Consider the following 14,272-nt stretch of genomic DNA (forward strand, 5'->3'; position numbering starts at 1 on the left):
ATACTGTATTATATGTAAATATTGAGTGGGGGATTACACAAGCCTTCTGGAAGATCTGATGAAGGAGAAGATGGCGGACAGGAAAAAAAGGAGAAAAGTGGCAAAAAAAGTGAGTGAATATGGAATGGTGGATTACAAATAACTTTTGGAAGAGCTACAGAAGGAAATTGAACGTGACGATAGTGAGGATGAATTAACTGCAGTGGCAGGTGCGGTGAAGACCGCAGAGTTTGATGATGACAAAGATGATTTTGGCCAAATGGGAGTGAGATTTTTGGAGGGATCGATCCTTGCCTACTGGCTGATCCATGTGGTGTCAGGTTTGGTGGAGAAGAGGTTGGGGAATGTTGGGTTGGTGAAAGTGACTTAGAGTGGAATCGTGTCGGTTTTTTGTGTTTCTGCCATCCAGAGGGAATGTGCACTTTGCACCACGCAAATGGGGTCAAGAACTGTGACTTGCTTTCCTCTCCGGAGCAGAGCGCTGTTGAAAGGAGTGATAACTGGAGTGGCGTTAAGTGTTGAGGAGGGTCAGCTGAAGTTGAAGATTCCCGGTGTCTGTGACGCCCGCCGTTTGGTGCGACACAGACCCATTGGAGAGCGAGGTGAAACAAATAAGTTTTGATGGAGTCTTTACCAGATAAAGTCAAGTTAGGATCAGTTGTCCCGTGAGAGCTTTTGTCCCGAATCCATTACGCTGTTTTAGGTGTCAAGCTTATGGTCATGTGGCAGCAGTGTGTAGGAGGGAGATTCCTAGATGTGAGAAGTGTGCAGGTGGAAAAGTTATGTGTGTAAACTGTAGGGGTACCCATGGTGCTGGAGATCAGAGGTGTCCGGTGAGAGAAAGGCAGGTTGAGGTTGCCAGGATCAGAGGAGTGCAGTAGTATGCTGAGGCATTGAAGAGAGTAGTAGAGGAAGATGGGTCCAGGGTGAGGGATCCTAGGTGAATCCCTGTGAGTAGGCCGAGGCCAATAGAGAGTGGTAGGAATAACGTGCTTCAGTAAGGTTGTTTTTTTGGCGTTCATGGTCATGGTTGTCAACTGTACCGCAGGAATGGAACGTAAATCACAGAGGATAGATGTTGTGGTGACAGCTGCAGAGAAGTACTTGAGTGTATGAGATTTTACTGCAGAAGAGTTACAAGGTGTTTTGAACAATAGTTTCCCTTCCACCCAGCTGCTGGCCTGGTGTTGGATCAAATATGGTGGTGAGAGGAAGCCCAGTGGCCGGCAGTGGGAGAAGATGGAGCTAGATGGATTTTGGCCGTTACTCATTGATGGAGCATTTGATCTCAATACAGTTTTCTTTTTCCAAAACTACAATCTGTTACAAACAGAGTGGACAAAGTTTTGTAGACTTTAGCCTTTGCCAAAGTTTCTAAAAATTGCGTTGTTTAGAAGGAGTGCAAGGGCAAATTGAGTTATTGAAACACACATGTTGCTAACGCACACACACACACACCAGTGGAGACTGGTGGGAGGAGCTATAGGAGGACGGGCTCTGTGTAACGGCTGGAATGGAATAAATGGAACAATGTGGTTTCCATATGTTTGAAGTGTTTGATACCGTTCCATTTATTCCATTACACAGAGCCCATCCTCCTATAGCTCCTCCCACCAGCCTCCACACACACACACTTCACAGAGTAGGTGTTCCTTAACGGAAATATGCAAATACATGCTAGAACGCGCCAATAGCCTCTCGCTAGCTCGTGCTTGGGTCTGCCCACCTTCTTGCTTGCCCACTATGATTAATTTCCTCCCATTGGTCTATCTTGGGTTAGTTAGAAAAATCTTTGCAGTCCATGTTAATTCATGACTGTATCACAGATAGAACAATGAGCCAGATATGTCTCCTGATTTATAAATGTGAAGCATACAGTTGGCGTTCCACTCACTACCAAATATGTTGATAAGAGGAAGCCCAGTGGCTGGCAAGTAGGAGAAGATGGAGCGAGATAGATTTTAGCTGCACATTTTCTCATCTATGAAACATTTTATCTCCATACAGTTTTCTGTTTCCAAGACTAGAATCTGTAACAAACAGAGTGGACTGCATTTTGAAGACTTTACCCTTTGCCAAAGTTTGCGTTGTTTAGAAGGAGTACAAGGCTGAATGGAGTTACAGTGAGGGAAAAAAGTATTTGATCCCCTGCTGATTTTGTACGTTTGCCCACTGACAAAGAAATTATCAGTCTATAATTTTAATGGTAGGTTTATTTGAACAGTGAGAGACAGAATAACAACAAAAGCATCCAGAAAAACGCATGTAAAAAATGTTATAAATTGATTTGCATTTTAATGAGGGAAATAAGTATTTGACCCCTCTGCAAAACATGACTTAGTACTTGGTGGCAAAACCCTTGTTGGCAATCACAGAGGTCAGACGTTTCTTGTAGTTGGCCACCAGGTTTGCACACATCTCAGGAGGGATTTTGTCCCACTCCTCTTTGCAGATGTTCTCCAAGTCATTAAGGTTTCGAGGCTGACTTTTGGCAACTCGAACCTTCAGCTCCATCCACAGATTTTCTATGGGATTAAGGTCTGGAGACTGGCTAGGCCACTCCAGGACCTTAATGTGCTTCTTCTTGAGCCACTCCTTTGTTGCCTTGGCCGTGTGTTTTGGGTCATTGTCATGCTGGAATACCCATCCACGACCCATTTTCAATGCCCTGGCTGAGGGAAGGAGGTTCTCACCCAAGAGTTGACAGTACATGGCCCCATCCATCATCCCTTTGATGCGGTGAAGTTGTCCTGTCCCCTTAGCGGAAAAACACCCCCAAAGCATAATGTTTCCACCTCCATGTTTGATGGTGGGGATGGTGTTCTTGGGGTCATAGGCAGCATTCCTCCTCCTCCAAACACGGCGAGTTGAGTTGATGCCAAAGAGCTCGATTTTGGTCTCATCTGACCACAACACTTTCATCCAGTTCTTCTCTGAATCATTCAGATGTTCATTGGCAAACTTCAGACGGGCCTGTATATGTGCTTTCTTGAGCAGGGGGACCTTGCGGGCGCTGCAGGATTTCAGTCCTTCACGGCGTAGTGTGTTACCAATTGTTTTCTTGGTTACTATGGTCCCAGCTGCCTTGAGATCATTGACAAGATCCTCCCGTGTAGTTCTGGGCTGATTCCTCACCGTTCTCATGATCATTGCAACTCCACGAGGTGAGATCTTGCATGGAGCCCCAGGCCGAGGGAGATTGACAGTTCTTTTGTGTTTCTTCCATTTGCAAATAATCGCACCACCTGTTGTCACCTTCTCGCCAAGCTGCTTGGCGATGGTCTTGTAGCCCATTCCAGCCTTGTGTAGGTCTACAATCTTGTCCCTGACATCCTTGGATAGCTCTTTGGTCATGGCCATGGTGGAGAGTTTGGAATCTGATTGATTGATTGCTTCTGTGGACAGGTGTCTTTTATACAGGCAGGTAACAAGCTGAGAATAGGGGCACTCCCTTTAAGAGTGTGCTCCTAATCTCAGCTCGTTACCTGTATAAAAGACACCTGGGAGCCAGAAATCTTTCTGATTGAGAGGGGGTCAAATACTTATTTCCCTCATTAAAATGCAAATCAATTTATAACATTTTTGACATTAGTTTTTCTGGATTTTTTTGTTGTTATTCTGTCTCTCACTGTTCAAATAAACCTACCATTAAAATTATAGACTGATCATTTCTTTGTCAGTGGGCAAACGTACAAAATCAGCAGGGGATCAAAAACTTTTTTCCCTCACTGTATTGCACACGCGCACTTCACATAGTAAGCGTTCCCTAATGAAAATATGAAAATAAATGCTAGAACACACCAATAGGATCACACTAGCTTGTGTTTGGCTCTGCCCACCTCCTTGCTTGTTCTGCCCACTATGATTCAGGCTCTGACCATGGCTACTCCCGCATCCAGTAGTTGATCTAGAAGTGTTGTAGAGACTACAGAAAGATAGGGAGGGTGTTGATCCATCTGATTTGTTCAAGAGACGTCTGGATACTGTGTATCAGGATTTTGTGGCCATTTACACAGATGGTTCAAAAGATCCAAGGACAGGACGTACTGGGTCAGCATTTGTAGTGCAGGAATGTGGGGTGGCAGTCAGGAAACGTATTACAGATCATCTGGCTGTATATACGGTGGAGCTGATGGCCATACTGTTGGCCTTGTAGTGGGTGGAGTAAGTCAAGCCAGACAGAGTAGTTACAGTATTTGCTCTGATTCATGTGTAGTTTTGATGAGTCTCCAGTCCTTTAGCTCACGTAGCAGACAATACCTGCTTTATGAGGTGCTACAAACCCATTGCAGGATTAGACAAATGACTCTACAGATAAGATTTACTTGGGTCCCAGCCCATGTGGGGGTGGAGGGGAACGAGGCAGTTGATGTACCTGGCGCCGACGAAATGGTGGCCTCGCGACTAGTTCTTAGGAAACTTTGCAGTATTTTGTTTTTTTATGTATTATTTTTTACATTATTAGCTCAGAAAGTATGTATCATTACATACAGCCGGGGAAAACTATTGGATATCAGAGCGGCGGTAACTCACCAGCATTACGACCAGGAATACGACTTTCCCGAAGCAGATCCTTTGTTTGCTCTCCCCATGGCAACTGAACTGATTCTAGCGGCTGACCCAAAACATCGCCGGCGGAGGAGAGGCACTCGGAGCGGCCTGCTGGTTCGACTTAGGAGGCGTGCACACCACCTACAACTTCCAAGTATACTACTCGCTAATGTTCAGTCTCTGGTTAACAAGATCGATGAACTCCGGGCAAGGATTTCTTTCTAGAGAGACATCAAGGCCTGTAACATACTTTGTTTCATGGAAACATGGCTCTCTTGGGATATTCTGTCGAAATCGGTCTAGCCAGAGGGGTTCTCAGTTCATCGCGCAGACAGGAATAAATATCTCTCCGGGAAGCAGAAGGGCGGTGTGTGTTTCATGATTAACAACTCATGGTGTAATTGTGGTAACATTCAGGAACTCGAGTCCTTTTGTTCACCCGACCTAGAATACCTCACAATCAAATGCCGACCGTATTATCTCCCAAGAGAATTTTCTTTGGTTATAGTCACGGCCGTGTATATCCCCCTTCAAGCCGATACCACGACGGCCCTCAAAGAACTTCACTGGACTTTATGCAAACTGGAAACCACATATCCTGAGGCTGCATTTATTGTAGCCAGGGATTTTAACAAAGCAAATTTGAGGACTAGGCTTCCGAAGTTCTATCAACATATCGACTGTTGTACTCACGCTGCCAAAATCCTCGACCATTGCTATTCGAACTTCCGGGATGGTTATAAGGCTCTCCCCCGCCCTCCTTTCGACAAGTCTGACCACGACTCTATTTTGCTCCTCCCTTCCTATAGGCAGAAACTCAAACAGGAAATACCCGTGCTAAGGACTATTCAACGCTGGTCTGACCAATCGGAATCCACGCTTCAAGATAGTTTTGATCACGCGGACTGGGATATGTTCCGGATAGCTTCCGAAAATAATTTTGACGAATACACTGAAACGGTGACTGAGTTTATCAGGAAGTGTATAGGTGATGTTGTGCCCACTGTGACTATTAAAACCTACCCTAACCAGAAACCATGGATAGATGGCAGCATTCGCGCAAATCTGAAAGCGTGAACCATCACATTCAACCATGGCAAGGTGACTGGGAATATGGCAGAATACAAACAGTGTAGCTACTCACTCCGCAAGGCAATTAAACTGGCAAAACATCAGTATAGAGACAAAGTGGAGTTGCAATTCAACGGCTCAGACATGAGACGTATGTGGCAGGGTCTACAGACTATCACGGACTACAAAAGGAAAACCAGCCAAGCATGTTAACCCCCGCAAGGCTGCCGGCCCAGACGGCATCCCTAGCCGCGTCCTCAGAGCATGCGCAGACCAGCTGGCTGGTGTGTTTATGGACATATTCAATCTCTCCCTTTCCCAGTCTGCTGTTCCCACATGCTTCAAGATGGCCACCATTGTTCATGTACCCAAGAAAGCAAAGGTAACTGAACTAAATGACTATCACCCTGTAGCACTCACCTCTGTCATCATGAAGTGCTTTGAGAGACTAGTCAAGGATCATATCACCTCTACCTTACCTGTCACCCTAGACCCACTTCAATTTGCTTACCGCCCCAATAGATCCACAGACGATGCAATCGCCATCACACTGCACACTGCCCTATCCCATCTGGACAAGAGGAATACCTATGTAAGAATGCTGTTCATTGACTATAGCTCAGCATTCAACACCATAGTACCCTCCAAGCTCATCATTAAGCTTGAGGCCCTGGGTCTGAACCCCGCCCTGTGCAACTGGGTCCTGGAGTTCCTGACGGGCCGCCCCCAGGTGGTGAAGGTAGGAAACAACATCTCCACTTCGCTGATCCTCAACACTGGGGCCCTAAAAGGGTGTGTGCTCAGCCCCCTCCTGTACTCCCTGTTCACCCATGACTGCGTGGCCAAGCACGCCTACAACTCAATCATCAAGTTTGCAGACGACACAACAGTAGTAGACTTGATTACCAACAATGACGAGACTGCCTGTTCACCCCGCTATCATCCAGAAGGCGAGGTCAGTACTGGTGCATCAAAGCTGGGACCGAGAGAATGAAAAACAGCTTCTATCTCAAGGCCATAAGACTGTTAAATAGCCATCACTAGCACATTAGAGACTGCTGCTGCCTTTTGAAATCACTGGCCACTTTAAGAAATGCAACACTAGTCACTTTAATAATGTTTACATATCTTGCACTACTCATCTCATATGTATATACTGCATTATATTCTATAATATTCTACTGTATCTTAGTCCATGCCGCTCTGTCATTGCTTGTCCATATATGTATATTTTCTTAAATTCCATTGTTTACTAGTTTTGTGTGTATTGGGTATATGTTGTGAAATTGTTAGATATTACTTGTTAGATATTACTGCACTGTCGGAGCTAGAAGCACAAGCATTTCGCTACACCCGCTATAACATCTGCTAAACACGTGTATGTGACAAATATGATTTGATTTGATATGATTTGATGTACTGGCTAAACAAGCACTTAGTAGTAGGGATGTTTAGGTTGTAGTTTCAATGAGCAAGGCAGAGGCAAAAAGTATGATAAGGACAGTGATGGTGCAGAGATGGCAGGAGCAGTGGAATAGAGATACTAAGGGCAGACATTTATTTCAAGTACAGAAGAAAGTCGGGAGGGGAGGACGGCAGGAAGGGACAGAAGAGAGGATGCTATTTTTACAAGATTATGGGTGGGACACAGCCAGTTGAATAAGACATTAAATGTGATAGGAAAGCATCCAACAGGAAAGTGTGATTATTGCCAGGAAACAGAGACTGTGGAGCATGTATTGCTACGGTGTGGGCAGTATCAGAGGGAAAGAGAGAGGCTGAGATCTAGTATGAGGGAGAAGGGGATACAGGAAATTATATTTTTTTAAAGCAACGGGGCTGGCAGGTAGGAATTAGTTTCTCCCTGTCTCTGGCCCACACTCCAGTACAGTAGGCGGCGGTAATGCACAATAACGTTGGATGCCACCGCCGATAAACCCCACTGAAGAAGAGGAAGAAGAAGATTCAGGACCTGGTCTATCTTGTGTTAGTTGTAAAAAATCTTTGACCGCATCTTATTGGGCTAGTACGTTTGGTTACTTGGTAAGAGGTATCAGTAGCTTCATTAGGCCTGAATCACTTGCGATAGGCTACGACGACCAAGAATGAACAGGAATTATCTCTGACATCTGTAAGTAACGCTTTCGTTGTTTATTTCAGTAGCTAGTTAACGTTACTAGCTAGCTATCGTTTCATCAGCTGATTAGCAAGCTAGCTAATGTTATCTCGATAACTAGCTACCTAAGTTAGATTAGCTATTCACTAACGTTAGCTAGTAAACAATCCACCTGAATAAGACTAATCATGTTTGACATTCAAAAACTAGGTGCTAACGTTAGCTAAGCGCTACCCAACGCTCCTATAATTTCAGTTAAAACTACGATACAAACAATTGGCAACGAACGTTACGTTAGCTAGCATGGCAGAACAAGCAGCAGATAGGTAGGTAGCTAGCTAGGTCTTGCTGAGGGCCTAACGTTAGATAACTGTCTAACTGGCTAGCTTGCTAAGTTCCACACTGTCTGACCAAAGATACTGATGGTATGACACTACTAATTAGCTAACGTTAGTTACCTACCTAGCTTAATCGCCTATAGCTAGTTAGCTAGTTACAGTAAAAGGTTAAAGTAGCCATGCTAACATTAACGTAGATAACTCTCTAGCTATATAGTAAGGTGCAACCGTAGTGTCAATGTTTTGTATTCATCTTCAATATAAGGTTAACTCCAGGCCCACGTTTCGATGAGTTGATGTCAGTGTTTACCGTAACGTTAGACTAACTGAGCTCTGACCCACTCCGGCCTAACTAGTTAGCCAGCTAGCTAGGTAACGTTACTTCTCACTGCCTGCCACATAGTCTGTATGCAGGTAGTTAGCTCATATCCATTTTATATTGTATTGCATAGGACGAGGCCTGGGCTGGCCCTCTCATCACCGAACTGTTGGCGCGTCTGGACAGAATCTCCAGCCATAACTTTGGATATCGTTAGCAGATAGCTAGAAGACATCGAATTCCCCCTTTCCAAGTTCGACATTGTTGATTTGATGCCCCCGTCGTTCTGACAGTCAAAGCCGCCAATATGATGCCGGTGAGTGTTGGTGAATGTACATGTTTTGCTTGTCGTTCCACACTTCACAAAGGGAACCTGGAGGCATTAAAGCTGGAATCCTTAATGGTGAATCTGCCACTTCCGATTGGGATATTACATTAGGAGACATCATTGCATACGTGCGACAGCAGAATATGTTTTGCAATGTTGTTTTTTTTACCACACTGCTAGACACACATCACCTCCTTTTTATCCACAAAACAATAACAAAGGTGCTGGGGTGGACAGTGGCGCTGTTTCCCCTAATGCGGATTCCATCTTTAACTGTTGCCTCAGTCAATCTCTGTGAGAAGTGTATGTTACCAGGAAGATAATACATGCTTGTAACAGTGGGTTTTGACAACGCTTCGCTTGAAATGTGCATATAGTAGAGTAGAGCTCAACTTTTTCTACCGCTCCACTAGCAGGGTTCTCACCGCTCACCTTCCCACAATCCCCCTATATTTCTCCACGTGCCCTTCCCTCGTTGAAAATGAATGGGGGCGGAACTTCTCCTGCCAAATTTGTTGTTGTGTCCCCCCCTCCAATATTTGAAGCATTGTTCCAACTAGACCACTGGCTCATGAAACCATAGCTCTAGTTAGATCCATGTATGGCTACATCTTCCATACAGGGTTCTAGTGTAGGATGGATTATAGATAGGGGAACGTTTTTCAACCTACCTTGGCGATACTTCCTTGATTTGGAAGGCACCAATGTCCAGTTGCAGGTGGAACTCCGATAAGCAGGAAATATTCAGAAATATATTAAATCCACTTATGTTTTGGTCGCATTGTGTAACGCGCTGTAATCTTCTACATGTGGTTTTTGGAGTTGCAACTGGAAACAGCCATTAATAAGACACTGGTGCCTTCAGAATTGAGAATAAAGGAAGTATCACCAATTTAAGGTTGGTTGAACATTGTTTTACCATATTGTCAATGAACCGTCAACTCGACCACAAGCTTTAGCTATGCTGCTTGTTCGAGTGACTTGGCTAGTGAAACCCCAAAACAACAATTGCAGTTGGAAAGTAATATTATGTCTAATGGCAAGTGCATGTACTCACCAGTGAATTAAATGATCCCCTCTGCAAGTGTCTGGGAATACCATTTAAGAATGTGATTACTGTAAAGAAAGTGGGGATAATCCTAGTGTTCAATGTGGGAGGGGCAGCGCCCTGCCAATATTTTGCTAAGTCTGCTGCACATTTGGGGATCTAATTAGATTAGTAGATTTTCAGACAATCCATGAGGGTTTAAGTGCTGTGTGGCACTGTTCACTTCCTTTAAGAAAGATTACACTAGTGCCTGAGGTTGGTTAAGCATTTAGGGTTAACGGCGCTGCCCTCTGCACACATGCAATCCCCTCTGCATGTGATCAAATCCCGGCCCCACCGCTCTTCACACTGTTCCCTCTTATCTGACCCAGCTCATTTGTCTATCCCTTTTTAAAACTTTCTAGTGAGCTCTTTGTCACCCTGCACTGGTTTGTAATGGTGACAATTAGCTGAGTTTTGCATCATGGCTGTAAAGGTGGGCTGTTAATCCATTTGGGACTTTGGAATGGGTGTTAGGCTACCCTTTTTAAGAGTTGTTGAATAGCCTAGCTTTTGTGAAGTCTCCACTGACTTCTGAAAAGGCAAAGGATTATATGTAAAATGAATAAAAAACGTAAACTCAAAACAAGACCATTGAAACCAGGCCCACACTGACATAACTGACTGTACTTCAAAAGCTGAGGAAAGAGTGAGAGGAAGAGTGGAGTAGATAAATATTGAGCAGTTGACCCTGTCTAAAGGTGTGGCTTTGGGTTCAGCATGAGGTTAGGCTCTCATGGGGTAGGCTACTTTACCCATGCTGTGTTTCATATACCCCCCTTCCTCCCTCCACTGTCACTAGCACCCTACCTTACAGAGACATTCCATGGGGCTAATTTGGAAGAGAAGAAAACAGAAAAACCTAAAAACCTGCTCTGTTCTGTTTTTCTTCATGGTTCTTCCTTTTTTTTCAGCCATAGTAGCTAGGTTTCCATCCAATTGGCAACAGATTTACATGCAAATATTCTAAAATCCGCATATAGAAAACAGTGGTGTCTTTCCACCAAATTGACTTGTTGCAGATAAAAATCAGTGCGTGATGACAGTGCACACACAATTTACTTTTTCGCTTAAGTTTTCATGTACCGAATAAAAATCGAAAGTTCAATGTGTTTCAATCGCATTTTCAACTGTACTGATTTGTTTTGTCACAAACTGTTGCATTAAATAGCAAATGTGCCTTCTCTGGTCTTGGCACGTGCGCTCTAGCCAACAGCTGGCAGACGCTGTGCGGGTGGACTAGTCTACATGATGAGATTATTATGGATAACAGCGAGAGTATTTTTATTTGTCAAGCATCGATCATCATAATAAGACCCTCAATATTTATTGGAAAGGAGCATCAAGATCACCGTGCACTTTCACCACCCTGTGAAGTTCATCATGACTATTTCATCTGTAGCCTGATAACCTGCATGGTTTCCCAAGTTGTAGTGGGAGGACAACACACACCATATCATCGCGTGACTCCAAGTTTACCTCGATATGATGGTTGTTATATCAATATTTGCACATAAAGGCGAAACCACCACAATTTCTCGCTTAATTAATTTTACAGGCACAAAAAGATCCCACCATGTCGAACGAACAAATGTTCTAACAGCATTTATACATTTGTACCAAAATGTCCTGTTTCCATCACAGCTGTCATGATTTTAAAAAATATATGATGTGACTTTACTGCCATAAAAACTGGACGGAAACGTGGTTTATGATAGCTGTTCCATTGTGGTATCGCTGTGCTTGGGAGTTGGGACATCCATTCTAAGGTCAACATACTGCTGTCGTGAGTGGGGGTGACATGACAAATGTAGCTTATATTGTATCAAACTTTTGACGTTATCGAAGGTACGCTAGTTAGCAAAGCACATTCACAAACCTTGTGTTTTGACAAGGTTGGTATATTTCCATTAAATTGTGAAGAACATAGTAGGGTGGGAAGAGATGTTTTGTTTTCCCTATCACACAGGAGATTGTGTGTGACCTGTTGGACAACATTTCCCACCAATTTTTCCTATGCCTGCAAGCTACGGACACGCCTTTTGGAGTTGTGTTGTGAGTGGGAAAAAGACTCTCACGGCAGGACTATCAGAGGGGTACCGTGACCTAGAATGTTGTCTCGTGCTGGAACTGCAATGATGAATTGAAAAAAAGTATATATAATGAAAAAAAATGCAAGCAGCCCATAGGCAATCTGCCTAGACAGAGCGACACGCATGCATGCACGACAGTTCACAGAACTGTAGGGTGTTTGAGGACCCATACTGAGGACCTAGTGCCCTCACTGTACAGCAGGTGGTCAAAGGTCAGGTTCAGGGTTTCTCCTGCATTTGCCCGGCGTGCAATATTTTGGAAATGGCTTTCCATCTGCATTTCATCTCCCTCATGAGCACTGATGATAGGCTTAATGATTGGATAGGTTTATCCTACCCACTGTTGCCATCTAACATTTTAGGCCTATTTAGTCATACCCAGCATTGTAGATGGGGAGCACAGACTCCCAAATCCTCGGGTGAATGAGGAGGAGAGAACGCTGCCAGAGAGAAATCAGCAATCTGCTAGCCGGGGCAGTGGTTAAATGTGTTAACTCTCCTGGGGGTAAACTCAGCAGGTCAGACAAATTGCTCCCCAGTGGAACAGCACAGGGAGCTCTCAGGGAGCCTCAGTCACCCTTCCAGTCCATCACACTGCGCTCGCAAACAAACAAAAACACACCCACACTCAGTCTGTCACTCTTGTACACACATTGCAGGGGGCATGCTGTCCTGGAGTAATAGACTTGAGTGGTTTTAGGTGAGAGAAAAGGAGAGACTGGGTGGTGTTTTGTTATGTATCTATCTGAGATGGGGGTAGTAGCCTATTTAAATCTTGGTGTGTTTCGAACGGCACGATGTGAGAGATGGATATGGGTGTCCTGTTTTTGTACTGAATTTCATCAGTTTTTTTGGAGATTGGAAGAGAGAGCGGGTGTCTTTTGTCCATTTCATGTAAGTAACAAGGGATAAGGGAGAATTGTTTTGGTCATCGTTTGTCAGTTTCAAAGTATTCGTTTTAGAGGCCGACCGATATATCAGGTCACCGACATTATCGGCCGATATTGGCCTTTTACCGCTATCGGCAGATAATTCCACAGTATGAGTCATAATATGCATAATCTAGCGGTCAAACAGGGAAATGGTTCCAATTGTTTTTTCCACCATTAATTTTTCCCGTAGGGGATTTTAGAAACACTTAATATAAGGTCTGTATTTCATTTATGCTTACCCTGGTGTGATGTATACTTTGATGCTAATTAGCATTTTTTAATCAGAGTAAAATAAAATAAAATATATGTGTGTGTGTGTGTATATACAGTGGGGAGAACAAGTATTTGATACACTGCCACTTTTTGCAGGTTTTCCTACTTACAAAGCATGTAGAGGTCTGTCATTTTTATCATAGGTACACTTCAACTGTGAGAGACGGAATCTAAAACAAAAATCCAGAAAATCACATTGTATGATTTTTAAGTAATTCATTTGCATTTTATTGCATGACATAAGTATTTGATCACCTACCAACCAGTAAGAATTCCAGCTCTCACATACCTGTTAGTTTTTCTTTAAGAAGCCCTCCTGTTCTCCACTCATTACCTGTATTAACTGCACATGTTTGAACTCGTTACCTGTATAAAAGACACCTGTCCACACACTCAATCAAACAGACTCCAACCTCTCCACAATGGCCAAGACCAGAGAGCTGTGTAAGGACATCAGGGATAAAATTGTAGACCTGCACTAGGCTGGGATGGGCTACAGGACAATAGGCAAGCAGCTTGGTGAGAAGGCAACAACTGTTGGTGCAATTATTAGAAAATGGAAGAAGTTCAAGATGATGGTCAATCACCCTCGGTCTGGGGCTCCATGCAAGATCTCACCTTGTGGGGCATCAATGATCATGAGGAAGGTGAGGGATCAGCCCAGAACTACATGGCAGGACCTGGTCAATGACCTGAAGAGAGCTGGGACCACAGTCTCAAAGAAAACCATTAGTAACACACTACGCCGTCATGGATTAAAATCCTGCAGCGCACGCAAGGTCCCCCTGCTCAAGCCAGCGCATGTCCAGGCCCATCTGAAGTTTGCCAATGACCATCTGGATGATCCAGAGGAGGAATGGGAGAAGGTCATGTGGTCTGATGAGACAAAAATAGAGCTTTTTGGTCTAAACTCCACTCACTGTGTTTGGAGGAAGAAGAAGGATGAGTACAACCCCAAGAACACCATCCCAACCGTGAAGCATGGAGGTGGAAACATCATTCTTTGGGGATGCTTTTCTGCAAAGGGGACAGGACGACTGCACCGTATTGAGGGGAGGATGGATGGGGCCATGTATCGCGAGATCTTGGCCAACAACCTCCTTCCCTCAGTAAGAGCATTGAAGATGGGTCGTGGCTGGGTCTTCCAGCATGACAACGACCCGA

General features: G+C 44.2%; 1 protein-coding gene across 1 annotated transcript in view; it reads left to right on the top strand.

Moving 5' to 3' along the window:
• The first annotated feature begins 7,611 nt into the window (after nucleotides 1-7,611).
• ppp1r13bb (protein phosphatase 1, regulatory subunit 13Bb) overlaps nucleotides 7,612-14,272 on the top strand; it is a 76,184-nt gene continuing 69,523 nt past the window's right edge. The window contains exons 1-2 of the mRNA XM_084150676.1: nucleotides 7,612-7,753; nucleotides 8,529-8,711. Coding sequence (XP_084006802.1) covers nucleotides 8,703-8,711 — 9 coding nt within the window. The 5' untranslated portion in view covers nucleotides 7,612-7,753; nucleotides 8,529-8,702. The remainder of the gene's footprint in view (nucleotides 7,754-8,528; nucleotides 8,712-14,272) is intronic.

This window comes from Coregonus lavaretus (genome assembly GCF_964263955.1).
Source record: "Coregonus lavaretus genome assembly, chromosome: 33".
NCBI classification, from domain to species: domain Eukaryota; kingdom Metazoa; phylum Chordata; class Actinopteri; order Salmoniformes; family Salmonidae; genus Coregonus; species Coregonus lavaretus.